Source organism: Cyclopterus lumpus, chromosome 23 (assembly GCF_009769545.1).
Source record: "Cyclopterus lumpus isolate fCycLum1 chromosome 23, fCycLum1.pri, whole genome shotgun sequence".
NCBI classification, from domain to species: domain Eukaryota; kingdom Metazoa; phylum Chordata; class Actinopteri; order Perciformes; family Cyclopteridae; genus Cyclopterus; species Cyclopterus lumpus.
Window position 1 is genome coordinate 7,958,429 of NC_046988.1, and position 15,718 is coordinate 7,974,146.

At 40.8% G+C, this 15,718-nt stretch overlaps 1 protein-coding gene across 1 annotated transcript in view; it reads right to left on the reverse strand.

Annotated features, from left to right (window-relative positions):
• Positions 1–15,718, reverse strand: part of cacna1c (calcium channel, voltage-dependent, L type, alpha 1C subunit) — a 171,574-nt gene that overhangs the window by 104,577 nt on the left and 51,279 nt on the right. The window contains exons 2-3 of the mRNA XM_034526291.1: positions 12,918–13,341; positions 6,967–7,072 (exon numbers count right to left, since the gene is read on the reverse strand). Of these exons, the coding sequence (XP_034382182.1) occupies positions 6,967–7,072; positions 12,918–13,341 (530 nt within the window). The remainder of the gene's footprint in view (positions 1–6,966; positions 7,073–12,917; positions 13,342–15,718) is intronic.

Genomic DNA, 15,718 nt, shown 5'->3' on the forward strand with positions numbered 1-15,718 from the left:
GGCGTAGGCATAAAGGAAACTTTATTTGGTTTCATAAGACTCATTTGACCTGATTTAGCATGACTTGTTTGCCAAATAACTCTAGCGCTGATTACCAATGCGGCATCACACAAATCCACATGCAGATATACGATACGTGTCCTGTCTTCCCAAACATAAATACTAGGGCTGTGTATTGGCTTTTTTATTTTTTATGTATCCATAGTAGTCGTGATAGTAATCTATATGAATAGCCCTAATAAATAAACAAACATAGCCTCAAAATCACAGTGATTTGCAGGTTTGTAGGAAACAGGGGGCATACGGTGGGACAGTTTCCAGGGATCTGCTATGGAATCATGTGATCCATGACTGGGACAGCATCCACATAACAACTTACAAATATTGATATGCTGTTTGGACTGGCAAACACATAAGTGCAAAGGCAGACATGCAAAAAGTACTTTTTCTCCATTCTCTTTATAGAAAGAGAGAGATGTATATGTAAAAGATTGGGGGAAAAGAAAAGAAAGAGATACAGGTTGTGTTGTTTGTTTGAAAATCTCCCTCTTTATCACCAAAATGGGGCAATTAAATGAAGGAAGAGACAAGGTGAGAGAAAAGAGGAAATGGCATTGTAATGAATGTGCTGCTACAGCTGCCATCATTTAGTCTTTATCTTTCACTTTTATTCGAGGCGGAGGAGAAGAGCGAGGAAGAGAAGAGGAAGAGGAAGAGGAAGAGAGGGATTGACTGAGACAATGAGGAATCATAATGTTTTGCTAATTATGTTTTGTCAAATAAAACAATTCTAGACTGACAGCAGGCACAGTGTATGATAACAGAACATTTAAGAACTTTTAAAGAGGGAGATAAACATATTTAGTGAGTGACAACAGCACCAGGGTCTCTCTAAGTCAATGCTTATAATATTTTATAACATTTAACCTGGCAAAATGCACCTCAATAAATACACACAGTTCAGCTTTGTTGTGTAAGGAATGGTGGTTTTATATTTCCTGTCGCATACCAACCACAGTCCATCATCACGTCCAAGTGGTTTTACACAACCTACCCAATACTACTCCTTTCAAAGATGATCTAGTTAATTAAACTCTGATGCTGATGGAGGTTTTCCTGATTTTCATTTTATATTTGTGACATTTCAAAATAAAAGAAATTCAGAAATATGAGAATTTAAAGAGACAAGATATGAAAGATACCCCGGTTCATTGTCAGTTACACCGGAGCACTGCTGTAGTGAAGAATTAGTCAAATTGCTCCAAAATATGGAACTAATGAAGCTGAAACCAAATAGCACTCTGAAGTCGTAACTCTGGAGATGGAAAGCACCCATGTCCCTGACAGAAATGGTAACTGGGGTATTCCTTGTTTCCTCTGGGAGCTGAAAAGGGAACAGCATTTATAAAGTCCAAATAATGACTCCCCAGGCTCCAGCACAGTTGGAACTTATTGTACTACAGAAAACTTGCAAGGGATTTGAAGTTTCCCATCTGTGTAGAGGGCCCTACTAATATATACAAGACCAGATAAGATACATCATTTCTGTCTGTGTATATACTGTATACAACACACACACTTACATATAGGTAAATGTACTAATACATGCATAACATCCCACTGTAGATATTCTTACCACCACATACACACACACACACACACACACACACACACACGCACACATCTACATCCTTATCTGGATGCAGGGTGAGCGGCAGCATTCCATTGAGACTATTCGGAGGTGCACACACAGACGCAGACACACACACTGTCACATCACACCATCAGCACAAGAAAACACAGACCAACATTGTTTAGATAAGTGAACGTACAGATAGATGCTGATCGTTCCGCTCCGTCTATAAATAGACACTCCTAGCAACCAGCAGAGTAGCACCCAAAGGAACAGCATGTTAACGTGATCCTCAACAGCAGAAGTGACGGCGAGAGGAAGGGAGAGGCAGGAGGACATGAGGAGACTCAAGAACAAACCGCAGACAACATTTGGAATAATATATTGGTAATAGGAAAGGTAACAAAGAACAATCTGAATCCACTTTAACAACGAAATACAGTGCCTAAAACATATTCATCTCCATTGAAAGTTGTTGTCTTGTATTGTTGTACAAGATTGAATCAAAGTAGATTAAATGTGACCTTTTTGATCAACACAAAGACCCTTAAATCTCAAAGTGAAAACCGATCTCTCGAAAGCGATCGAATTTAACTCCACATTCCCAAATAAAATACTTGTTTGCATAGCTTTTCAAGCCTTTTTAATTGGAAGCATGTAAAGCATCACTGGTGCAGCCAATTGGTTTTAGAAGTCACATCATCAGTTCTAAGGACATCCGTTGTGTGTCGTACAGTATAACTGTTGTATCCGGGGGGAGCTTTTGGGGGAGTTAGAGATTTAGCAAAACATACACCGAAAGACAAAGGAACACTCCACAACAAGGTGATTGAAAGTACCGATCAGGGGATGGATACTAGAACATGTACAAGTCACATCATCCTTTGGAGTACAATCAAGTATTAAGGAACCGAAAGTGTATGGAATGAGCTGTAAATCTGGCTATTGTTGGTAGGACACAGGCTGCTAACTACAGTCACCTGTGTTTAAGTCACACACCGTGACCTCCACTCTCATACTGCAAGTCTTCTGTGACTACAGAAAGAGGACACTCATATGTGCACAGCCACAAGAGGTCACTTGACAAATTTGAACAAACTGACCAACTCAGGTGTTAATAGAAAAAGAGTAAGACCTCAATTTAAGACACAGAGAGAAGAGTAAGTATCTCTGTGTGCGTTAACCTCTAAAAGTTGATGAGTTGACTTAAGGTGCTTGGTTCACACGCCTACTGAAGAGCCGGCAGCGAATACATCTATCACTGAACATCATGTCACCTAACGCTGACACGCACACAACTCATCACACACAATCGAGCAGCTGTGAACAACCAGAAACTCAGATAAACACTGACTGATACACAAATATGGCTGAAACCAGCTTATCCTGATCGTGCACACAGGCAATATCACACCAACATCATGTTGAACCTCAATCACTGTGAGTCCTATTAAGTGTCATTATTGCTTACGGGATTTAGTGTCAAAAGTGGGCGTTTGTGCTGAGAAATAAAACCGTTTTTTTTTTTACTTAAGGTCTAATTTGAGAAAATCCATCGAAATTAACCTCCTTTTTTTAAATGGGTTACCTGAACTGAACTAGCCAAAGTGAAACATATATTTCCTCTCTGAGAGAAGAGGCTCTCTCAAACTTTGGTTCCTACCCTTCTTTCCTCTGTAACCAAGGACAGATGAGGAGCATCACTACGGTTACCATATCCATGACAACCTCTCCCGCTGCTATTATTGGGCATGTCGTCAAGGAGACAGAGCGGCACATTATGGGATGCAGACAGAAATAGAAATCATGTACTGAAAGCGATACAACAGATCCCTGGTATTACATAAGACAGACCTGTGCAGATCTGAGGGGGTGCCATATTGAATCGAAAGCTCAATCAGGGGTCAAAATAAAGAGCATTACCAGGCAGTTTGGGGTTTATACCCCATCATTAAAAGATCAATCTTTGTATAAGCCTGTAGTTTCTTTGCATATGGCAAAAAAGGAAATAAATACAAACTGCGTGGGAGAGCAAACAAAACCACAAGGGGCTAAGCACAGTTTGTCACCCCATATAAATAAAGTAAAAGAAATGACAACAATGCTTAAAAAGAGGGGAGGGGGACACACCAATGTGAAATATAACACAAGAGGTTCAGGGTGAGCTGAATTACAAGAGCTTTGATATAGGGAATATTTAAAAGCCTCCTGTGGCTCGGACTCACAGTATGTTTAATGAGGGTTACCTCACAATGTGCTGCAGTGGAATGCAGAGGTAACAACACTGTAAGAAATAACAACAAATAGTGTCAAAACAATGTTCACACAAGTGGCTGGATTACCTACTGGTAAAACAATGAGGTCACATTCTTCTTAAGTGCATGAGGCTTCAGTTGGCTTGTTAGAGTGGGCTTAAGCCAAACAGTCACTGTGGACAACTCTGGATAAACACATCATCTAAATAATGAGATTCACCACAGACACTCTAATTAACCAATGGGATGTAAGATGTATTCTGGCAGTTTGGGGTTTACTCACTGTCTCGCAAACATAATAAAAGAACTGAATAAGGTCAATAACCAAAGTGAATGTATATTGCAAATGCAAAGTTAAAAGGAGAAATTTGGATTTGTTCAAGTGGAGATGTATGAGGTACTTAACCGTAGTCAGAGTATTACCGACAGTAGACAGTTTGGAGAAAAAGACAGGAATACCAGCATGGAAGCAAAGCATTGTACTGCTGTGTGTTTTTTTTAGCCACCTAAAAGAAAGGCCCACCTTCAATATCAGTTTAAGTGCACACTATATTTATAAGATGTTTACCGCTTTAACTTGACGTCAGACAGGCCTTTCTGATGGGGGACTAAAGCTGTTATCTATGCTTTCTTGAAAGCCACCAAGCTCATTGGACAAACACTATATTATTACCTCACATAACACAGGAGTTGCTGGTCTAACGCTGCCTTGATTGGTTAGTTTGATTGTGCTATTCAGTAATTTTTATATTTTAAAGGGTTAGATTTACCAAAGTCCCACAATAACACAAACAATCGATATTCTACTCGGTAAAATTACTGTTTTTGCAACATTGTAGCTCAGAGATGTATGGTTCAAACACAAAGAATGTACAAATAAACACAAACACACACAGATACATGGTTCAACCATGTATTTAAGCCTCTCGTCCATCTGCACACTGCTTCCTGTCTGACAGAAGGTTATACAACTAATTGACCACAGCTGTGTGGCGGTGGTGTTGAGTAGTGCGTGTGTTCGTTGGACATTTTCAATAACCAGGGAGGGGGGGCACCAGTAGGGTTCAAATTAACCCTGCAAGGATAGATTACCTGCAAATATGCAAGGTCAAACTTTTCCAGTGGCAGTTATCCAGTCTAGACTGTCCATTGAAAACATGTAATCAGTAAGTTTCACATGGTCACTAACACTTGATCTGTAAAGCCTTACTGGAAAAGTAATGTAATTGCTGTATGTGGGCCTCCGACACAATTCAGAGAGAGATAAAGAGAGGCAGAGAGAGTGGGTGATGGACACAAATTAAGAAGATGAAAGCAGCTGGCATCCCTCAGTCATATTTATTACTCTTCTACTGACTCATACCTGCTCTGACACTAAATCATTCAAGGAGAAATCAGAGGGTACATACACAGTGAAGCAAATTAAAGCACATTGTATTTCTCTACTCCACAGTAACTTTATGAATAGGCGATATGAAAAAGGCGATATGAAAAAAACAATAGGCTTAATCATGTGACTGCTGGATCCTCTGACTGTTTTACGCAGTAATACTTTTTAGGCGACCACAAAGTAATTAACTTTCATGAACTGATAGCGTTTATTTGGAAGACAAAAACACAGACAAATACCAGACTGGACAATCACAAGGTAGCCACGCCCTAAAGCATACTCTGCTTTCTGATCTATTTTACTCCAAATGGGAGCATCATTTACTAAATTCTGTATTGAAGACTTGAAACTGGAGAATGAGACCACAAATTCATGTTTACTGAGGGAATAAATCAGGTGAGAAGTAGAGTCATTTTCTCATAGACTTCTATACAATCAAACTTATTTTTGCAACCAAAGGAGTCGCCCCCTGCTGGATATTAGAAAGAAAGAAAGTTTCAGGCCCTTACACTTTTCAGAATCAGAGGTTAATATCATGTTCGACATGATCCACAGGCACAACAGGCAATCTGAAAACCATAGCACAGCATGAGCTAGCAACAATAAGTAAAGCTAGCAAAATCATTCTTAGAAAGAAGGAGAGACAGATGTTACAAGGCCTGAGAGGAATTAGCATCCTCCTACCAGTAATACACTGACAAAAATGTAAAAACACACATATATTGCATGGATATATGTAATCATATGGATTTAAAGCCCTGTGATCAACTGGTGATCTGTCCAGCGTGCCCCCCTCGCCCCTCGCCCAATGTTAGCTGGCATTGGTTTATCCAGTGGATACAGCTTATGGATGGATGGATGGATGGATACTGATATTCACAGAGCAACACACACACAATCTTGTGAGCGGCCAGGTTAAGGTAATTAGATGGAAGGTTTGGCAAGAAGCGGTCAGGAAACCAGAGTTTTGAAGCAACATATGTCTTTGTTTAGCTTTACTTTGAAAAATATAAAATTTAGTTCATTACACCAGATGACATTTTGGAAACCATAGTATTCATTTCTCAATCAAAACAACAATTTTCGCCTTAGCCAATTTCTTTTCTGTTGCCCACAAGAGAATTATGCTTTGCCTTTGATCAAATCAACTCACATGGCTTTATTCAATACAACTCAAGAGTCCTCACTCAAAATGACTGAAATCCTCAATTTTCTTCAGGCTTCAAAGCGGGACATTATAATCAACAACTCTGTTGTATCCAAACAAACATGATAAGAGCAGATTAAGCGCAATGAAGACATTATTCAAAGAAAGACATTCTTTTTTTACTCCCTACTTCTTCAGTTTTTGTTATTTCCTCCTACTCACACATTTTTCCTTTCACTCATTTTGCTTCCCACTTCTTGTCTTTCACCTTCAGGAACCAGTCACAGTGTAATGTAGTATTACCCTCTCATACACATGGTAGCAAATCACACACACACTATAATCAGTTGGATTTGCGCTCATTATTGCTAATTCACAGAAAAATATTCTGATGACATAGAATTCACCACACACCGAATAAAATGTCAGTCAAGAATAAAAACCAACAAGCCAAGCAGTTACTTCAACCAGCAACAGGTGGACTGAACAGCAAGGGAGAATATTTAACTGTCAAGCAGTTTAAATATTGTAGATTACTCACCAGGTTGGAGTTGGTGGCGTTTGAGTCGTCCTCAGGGAAGGGGATGTAGACGGCTAAGGCCACACAGTTGGCAAAAATGGTCATCAGGATGATGATCTCAAATGGTCTGAGAGGACGATTAAAGAATACACACACCGGAACTGAGTACACATAATACATGTATAGAGACATTTACAAAGTAGAGATCCTTTATCTGGTTATTCTTTCATATTGGCATTTTAAAATAGCATTAACAAGCATACATATGACAAATATCTGGCGATAGGACAACCAGCAGTATTAATGTTGACTTAGGGGTTAAAAAGATTATTTATAAATAAATAGACAGACGGACAATAGCATACTTCAACAATCAACAAAGAATCATTTGAAATGTGCCAGAGACGTTGAATCTTTGAGTCCCTCTGAGTCCTTCACCCTAGTCTGGCCCTCTCATGTTGAAATTGACACATTCCACTTTGTTCATCGGCCTGTACAACAAGCTAGTCTCGCTAAATGATTAGGCCAAACATTTACAAGTGGGGCAGCAGGGACCTTCCCTTCTGAATAAATGAGCTTACGCCCCAGCATCAGTACAGTCTGCACCCATTCTGCATCAGGGAACGGGAGGTCCTTGAGGGGCGACGAGTCCCTCAGGATATACACACTCTGGGGGGAAAGGCACGTCGTGTCCGATGTATCATACACAGTCAGCCTGAGGCTGTATTCACACCAAATGACGCGTTGCTGCGATTACCACAGGGTTATGTGGAGGTGTGGGAGGGTCACCTAATGGCCCATTAACACTGAGTGACTGCATGATGATTAACGTCTTTTATTACCTCATGGTTGAATTGTCAAGTACAGCGGCGGTAACGTGATTGGCCACCGCAGCGTGACCTCTGGTTGCGTTTCTTCAAAAGTTTCAACCGGCAGCTGCACCCGTCGCCCCACTACCACAGGTTGAACACACTACCCGCATTCAAATGAATGGGAGGACGTCCAATGTCCAAAAGGGACCCGAGGAGATAAATATAGATCTATAAATCTATACACTACACGCCAGGTTAAAGTAGGTTTTCAATGATCCATGAAAACCTCTACACTGCACACAATACTACAAACTCTGACTCCTCTTCTCACCTTCCTGAATAGAGAAAGTCTTCATATCAGGCATGTTTCAACGAGGAGGTATTTTTAAACAAGCAAATACATCCTCACATAAGCAGAGGTATATATACACACACAGCAGACTGCACTAGCAGTGTACACAATGGGAGAGATCAAAGCTGTTGAGTTTGCCTTTGCGTTAACAGTAAGACATATTGGGTCACTTAGGAACCTCTTTGTGTGTGCAAGAAGGGGGGGGGGGTAGAGAGAGGGCATGCCCTAATATGGGTGTGTCGAGGAGCAGGCCTGTCGCGTGGAAGACGGGATGTGGACAGAGAAAGAGTGAGGTGGAATGAGAGAGAGGAACGGTCCTTGAGAGGGGAGCGGCCTCATTATTTTTGGCCTCACAGAGGGAGAGGGAGAGTAAAAGTGAGAAAGAATGGTGAGTGGAAGGAGAGTGAGAGAGGGAGGGAGAAAAGTAGAAGGAGAGATAAAGAAGGTCTGGTTTACATCAACACAATTACTAACTGCCACTGCCACCCTTTTGCTCTCCCTCTGCTCTCTTCTTCCATTTGTTCCTTCTTTTCTCCCTCCTTTTTTTCCTTGCATGTCAAATAAGTCTAGACTCCAGAAGAAATCCAGAAGACAAATCATAAGCAAACTAATGTACACTTTTACAACATAAATGTAGGTTTGTGCTGCACTGAATCTCACTTTGCTGGAATTTACATCCAACACAAGATGTCGTTTTCACAGCTGGGAAACCAATGAGGGATCCTTCACATTTGTTTTACTGGTGCTCGTTACTATTTTGAAATGACAAATTACAGTTTCTAATGGGTTTCATGGCAGAGGAGAAATGGAACTGTGTAGACAAATAAACAACAATGCTTCAGTTTAAATAAGAAATCAACTTAACGACTTTAACAATCTTGTACTACCTATAATCACACTAGATGTCTTGCTGTGTGTGGCCACTCTAGAAACAGGCCTGCTATCTATTCTACAGCTTTCACTACTGTTTCAGAAATAGCCGTGAAAAAAGAGAAACAGAGAGGAAGAAGGAAAAAAAAAAGATATGGAAGAACTAATACTTAGTTTATGTTTGGATTAAGGATTGACCCTTGAACACCATTGGCCACAAGATCACTCAGCTTAGGGACCCAAATGCATCAAAGTTAATCAGTCACCCTTGTACCGGGGGCTCATTAAAACACTCTCCAGGCCCGCAGGGACCCACAGAAAGAGCGGCCTGTTACTCATTCTGGGTTCCTGACCCATCATTTAAAAATCCCTTGAGATCTGCTTCCATCAACATGATAATAAACCTACTGTTGGCAGTGTTGATAAAAGCGAACAACACTGGGGAAAATTCGAGTCCGAGTGAAGAATCAAAACAAGTACCAAGTCTATTATTATTTTTCAATCAGCATAAAAATAGTAAATATTCATCTCTTACAGCATATACATATTCATGGGAAGAAGTTTGCCTCAAGAGTGGGGATCGACACGGACAGCTCTAGAAAAACAGCAATAAAAGAAATCCAACTGAAATCAGCATCCAGTGAGCTCAGCAGGTTTCATAGCTGACATGATGTACAGCAGTATTCACCACAGTGCTCCTGTCTAAAGCATTTTGGAATTTAAAATATACATTCAGCATTTTACCAAGCTAACCGTGTATGCTCATGACAAATTGTCACATTGGGATTGCATCCACATACACACCGGGACGCTGTTATTTTCAAAAATACTCTGCGTTCAGCAGTTGCCTCACACAACCACCACATGCAGCTCACAACAACACAGATAATCTCTTTTCTAGACAAAGTCAATATAAGAAACCTGCGATATACTGATATTATCTGGGAGAGCGGCCTCAGCACTCTCCCGTGTTATGGTGAGAATATTTATCTCTTTTCCTGATTTGAGTTGAAGATGCATACAAAATAGTGTAACCCCCCATGTGACCTGATGCAATAAATAAGCTAAAACTGTGTGCGTGTGTGTGTGTGCACTCAAAGACACCTTTTCAAAATGACCACTTAGTGTGATTTCATATAGAGAACATGGTAGTTAGCCTCTGCTCTCTCCTTGTCTCTCATGCTGACCTTGCAGTGTGCAGGTAATGCTTAAATGCTATAATTACACTTGTGAGTGTGCTGTGTCTGTGTGTGTTTATGTGTGCGTTCTTCCAGACTGTTTATGTGTGTGTCCTCTGGTCTAAGTGTGCGTTTGCGTGCACGTGTGAGCTCAGACAGGCCTCATCGACCTGTTGAGAGCAGCAGCTGTTGTCATGGTAACAGAGGAGGGAGAGAGGAAGATTTTGGATTGGCTGTCTCTGGAGACAGATACTCGCAGAATACAGGTCACACACATACACATATACAAAAAGCCTGTAGAATAAAAGCAACACTTGAATTTCATAACTGCACACTTACACAGAACAAATGCATCCAGAGCAGAGCAGTCCACATCTGCAGTTATGAAGGACATCCCAAAGTATAGTTAGATAGACAAGCAGGCAGAAGACTGACAGTTTGATGTGGATTTCTGAACAAAACTTGCTGCAATTATTCTTCTATTTTCTTTTGACTCCATTCTGTTTACGTCTTCCTCTTTCTGGTCCCTACCCGAAAGCCCTCTTTGGGATAGTTTATGGTCTAGTATTGACATCATGACTTTTAATAATTTGTGAAAACACACAAGGTGATCTGAAGGATACTTTGCCTGCATCCATTGCTTTACTACAGTCAGATTACACACACTTTAAAAGGCAGGGCAGTTCCCATGGGAAATTTTGAGTCGTTTTTTTAAGAAAACATGAGATGCATGAACAGATGCACACCATTGTGGACTCAAGAAGCTGGCTTTTTAAATATAACTGAGCCAATCTATCAAAGAAAATGTAGGACCAAATAGTCCTTTTGTTGTTGTTTGATAAATATACAGGTTCATAGGAATGTCACCAATAATTGTGCCATTGTTTATCACTGGATATAAAAAAAAGAAACTAGTGCTGTGAGAATATGTTGGCAGTAGGGACAAAGAGTGGGAATCCAACAGAAACATCTTTTCAATCTATCCTGTTAAAAGTTTTAATGGATTTCAGTAAAATCCTAATTCTAATTGATTAGAACATATTTTTACAAATTAATATTACTTTGACATGTGGGGTTGCAAACCAGTTATGTAGCTCATGATATGCATGTATGAAGATCCTATGTCTGGTGTACGACGACAGTATTTTTCCTTATTACTTTTTCTCATTATAGCCTACAATGTTATCAACTCTGATTTATTCTAATTGGATAATTCCCAAAGGCAACCCTCTGCGAACACACACAAACACACATACTACTCCGAGCTCATCTTCTTTCCTCTCCAAGTTGCTCTGCTTTCCACTTCTCTCTTCTCCTCCCTCATTTCCCCCCTATTCTCTCTCCTCTCCTCCCCTCACTCTTTATTTGCCCTCCTCCTGCTCTGTCATTTTTCTTGTTTACCTTTCTCATCCTCCACTCAATCTCTCCCTCCCTCCTCAGCTAATCCGCTCAATCATCTCTCCTGTCGACATCCGTGTCCTGCCCTTCTCATTTACCCAAACCCCCACTCTTCTTCTCCTTCTCTACCTCTCAGGACGAAGTGCGACTGTGCTTTTGCTGAGTTGATGCGCATGTGAACCCTCTCCTATTATCAATCACTTTGACTGTGACACTGACCATTTCCGTCTTTCTTCCTTACTCCCTCTATCTCACCCTGAGGGAAAACCAAGTCATTATGTTCAGCAGCTTAAAAAAAAAAAGAAAAGGGTAGAAAAGAAGGACGATTGGAGGAACAGCAGGAATAAAGGGATTTGGATGGACAGAGGGAGGGAGAGACAGATAACAAATGTGAGAGAGCTGTGGAGAAGGCGAAGGAGGAGTAGAGGCATGGGAGAACCTGGGGGAGAGAGGATGAATGCAGTTAGAAAGAGCTAGGGAAAAGACATATGACGGAAGAGGTGTGAAGGAGGGATAAAAATGACACAATTTGTTTTATCCTCCTGTGAGAAAAGGCTGTGAGATGAAAGAGGGAGAGTAGAGAAAGAGAGAGCAGGGGAGACAGTGGAAGGGGAGAAAGGATTAGGACGAGTGAATGGAGAGCAGAGAATCACACTGAGTGAGACGTAGGAAAGAAGACAGATTGATTAAAAAAGAGAAGGGATAGAAGACAGGAAAGAGGAAGTGAGATGCATTCAAAACATGTGTATATGCCCTCTTTTCTTCTCCTCCTACTCCTAGCCGTGATTTATGTTCTACCTGCATCTCTATCCATCCATTCAACATTGGAAGGATACAATGTGGTTGCATGGAAATGTGTGCTTTTCTCTGGTTTTGGCAAACCACTTAGTTTGAAATGGATCATCAGATCTGATTTGGATGGTTAACACGATCAACTATATGATCTTCCTTTATGTACTCCATGTAAGGGAGCACCTCCAACAAACCTTTTGCATTTGCTCCTTTATTGCTACTTTATTGCTCCTAGATTTACGTGTTTTGTGTCTGCAGAATTGTTAATTGTGATGCTACCTGTCTTCGCCAGGACACCCTTGAAAAACAGATTTGTAATATATATCAGACCTCCTGGTTAAATAAAAGTTGCACAAATCAAAATAGGGCCACATAATGCAAAACCTGTAACGTAGAAAACTTTGAGCTTCAGGACAGCTTTTCTTCAGGTTATCAATCAAAAGTAAATAATCAAGAATGTCATGTGTCAACCTTTAAAAACATGACACTCTCTTTAAAGTGAAACGTGTTATTCCACATTGCAGTATAGATAAAAAGACAAACATCCACTCATGGTTAGTCAAAGGATACTTCCACTCTACAATGCTGATGCAGGCTCTGCGGATGGGGTTCTTGAGTGTGAGACAGAGTAGGGCCCGTGGCGGCCTTGTGGCTGTCGTCGTTGTCTGTTTCTTGGGCTTAGAGCTATAGTGTTGTCTCTTCCTTTGTGTGGAGCTGACCGTGGAGATGGGCCCGCCCCCTCCTGCCGCAAGCCCCGCCCCTCCGCCCGATGCGGGGTTGCCCATTATCTTCGCCTGCCGCGCGGCGTCGATTGCCGCCTGCCAGCTAATGGCCGCCCCCGGTGTGGCGATGTGCTCCGGGGCCAGGCCCACCACGCCCACCACGCCCACCCCGTGGTTGACCCCGTCCCCTCCTCCACCATGGTCGCCACCGCCACTGAGCTCGTTGGTGAGGACGGGGGGAGGAAGTGGGGGAGGGGGAGAGTAGTCGGAGCCTGAAGTGAAGAGAAGGAGGAAGGGAAAAGAGAGAGAAAGTTAGCAAACAACACAAGTTAAGTGTCAGTAAGCTCTTTAAACACAGTCAGTAATGGTTTTCAATGTTCCACAGTTAGGTTGTCTACTTTGGAGGCTTCAAGCATGTTTGAACTGTTGACTGATCAGTTAGGGAATCCCGTCATTAATTCTCTCGATGACTGCTGTTTCGTTCCTCAGCATATTGTGTAGGTTATGTAGTCCAGATTCACTTTGTGTCAACACACACACACACACACGCACACACACTCAACACCACTCATCAGACCAGCAACTATTGGCTGGTATAACGATCATTCTCAGCACATTACAACATTACAGACTGACTGTCTGAAAACCAGACTGTTGAACCCATCCGCTGTTTCAGAAAGAGCAGCAAAACCTGATGAGGAGGAAGTGTGTCAGGAGCAGCTGCTAAATTTAATTGCACATCTATATTACTAGGAAGGTTTAATGACAGGAGTTCCTGAGTAAAAGATGACACGTTCACTCAAACGTATGTATAGTGGTAGAGGAAAAGAACATTTTTAGAGACAAATGAGACAGCATTTCAGTAATCTCAGTGAGATTACATACTTGTGTCACCCAGACAAATTGTAGGAAATTGTAAGTAAGAGAGAGCGGATTATCCATACTGTATGCTTAGCCAGATTAAAGACAGTTATAATATCCTCTCAGCCCCTCCTTCCCTCTCACATCTGAACAAGGATTCTACAAATGCTTACAGCATATAGCAGATTACACACTCTGTGAAACTATGAGCCCTTTTCAGGTCTAAAACAACGCAAATGTGTGTTACTTTTGTGTCAACAGTTGTTATTAACACAAAACTAATCTTCCAAACACACAGGACATTGGAAATGTTCCTGAGAACGGAGAAGAACTGAATTGCAGTATGGAAACTACGGTACATTTCTGAAACTAAGAAATCCAAGATACTACTTCTATCAATCCATTTCATCAAACCAAAGGAAATTCAAAAATGTTGCATACAGTTCTATAACCTTATGTTGGAAACACACTAAGCATCATTGAAATGTGGCTCGCTACAATAATTGAGTATTCATATGTTTCTGGCAGGAGAAAATCCTTCAAAACAAAAGGTTATCATGTCGTTGGCTGCAAGTATTCTCTCGCAACAATTTGCCTATTATCCCCAATTTCTTTTATTTGGCCGCCGAATCAAACGTCCGCAGCACGCTGAGTTGTTTCTATAAACATTGCATGGAAGCTCCCGACTTGGTGTGTTTCCGGCGTGAATCTTGGCTGAAACAGTACTACGTTTACAGTATTATCAATACGCTGATTTCAGTCATATTTGAACAAATGTAATCCCTAATGTCAAATTCTCAAAACCCATATGCAAAGCTACTTTTGGGAGGAAAAAAATGTGAAACTTTAAGAACCCCTGTAAAGTGAATCCAACCTAAGCTGTCACAACAGAGATAAGGAGAGATAGAAGGAGGAAAAAGTGAGTAGAGATGTAAAAGAGACGAAGCGAGACTTATCCGGTACGCTTAGTACGATTACAGGGTACAATATCTGCTGAAATCACATTCCTCTCATTTCAGAGCCATACGTTTCTATGTATGAACTCACAGGCCTGAGGGTGTATTCAATCAGATAAGTGGTTCAGCATGTTTGTATGCTGTTACCCAGTTTATCAAGCCTGTGACCTCTGACCTCATTTGCATCTTCTGCATCTAACTGTGCAATGGTGAAAGAAGTATTGAGAAGTAGCAGTGCCACTATTTTAATATACTTTATTAAATGCATCCAAACTGTCACTGTAATAAAACTAGGATTATAATCAGCAAAATGTACTTTATTAAGAAGCCTTGTCCACAGCACACATTGTAACTTATTATAGTAAAAGCACAGGTGTTACTATAATAACATTACCGATGCCATGAAAATCTGAAAGTGAGCCTTAATATGCTTATGCTGCATTCACACCAAACGCATTGCGAATATTTGCAACGCATTTGGTGTGAACGCAGTTCAGGAGAACCTTAAAAGGCTGCTCATCATTAATTGCATTATTTACACCTGTGCCTTTCAGTAAAACATGCCTTTCATGAAGAAGAATAACGTATATACATTATATGAATTATTTAATTATTGTTACCGGTGTATTAATGTGCAGCTTTTCAAATGTAATGTAACTCAGTTTAACTAATTTCATTTGCTTTATATAGGTTTTCAGTAGTTTAATCTGTAATAGTATATACATGTGTATCAAATGTAATATTAATTTTGGCATTTGGGTTGAAAAGTAACCAGTAGTCTACAGTATGATGAAAATAAGTGCACGGACCTCAACACTGCAATTAAATACAG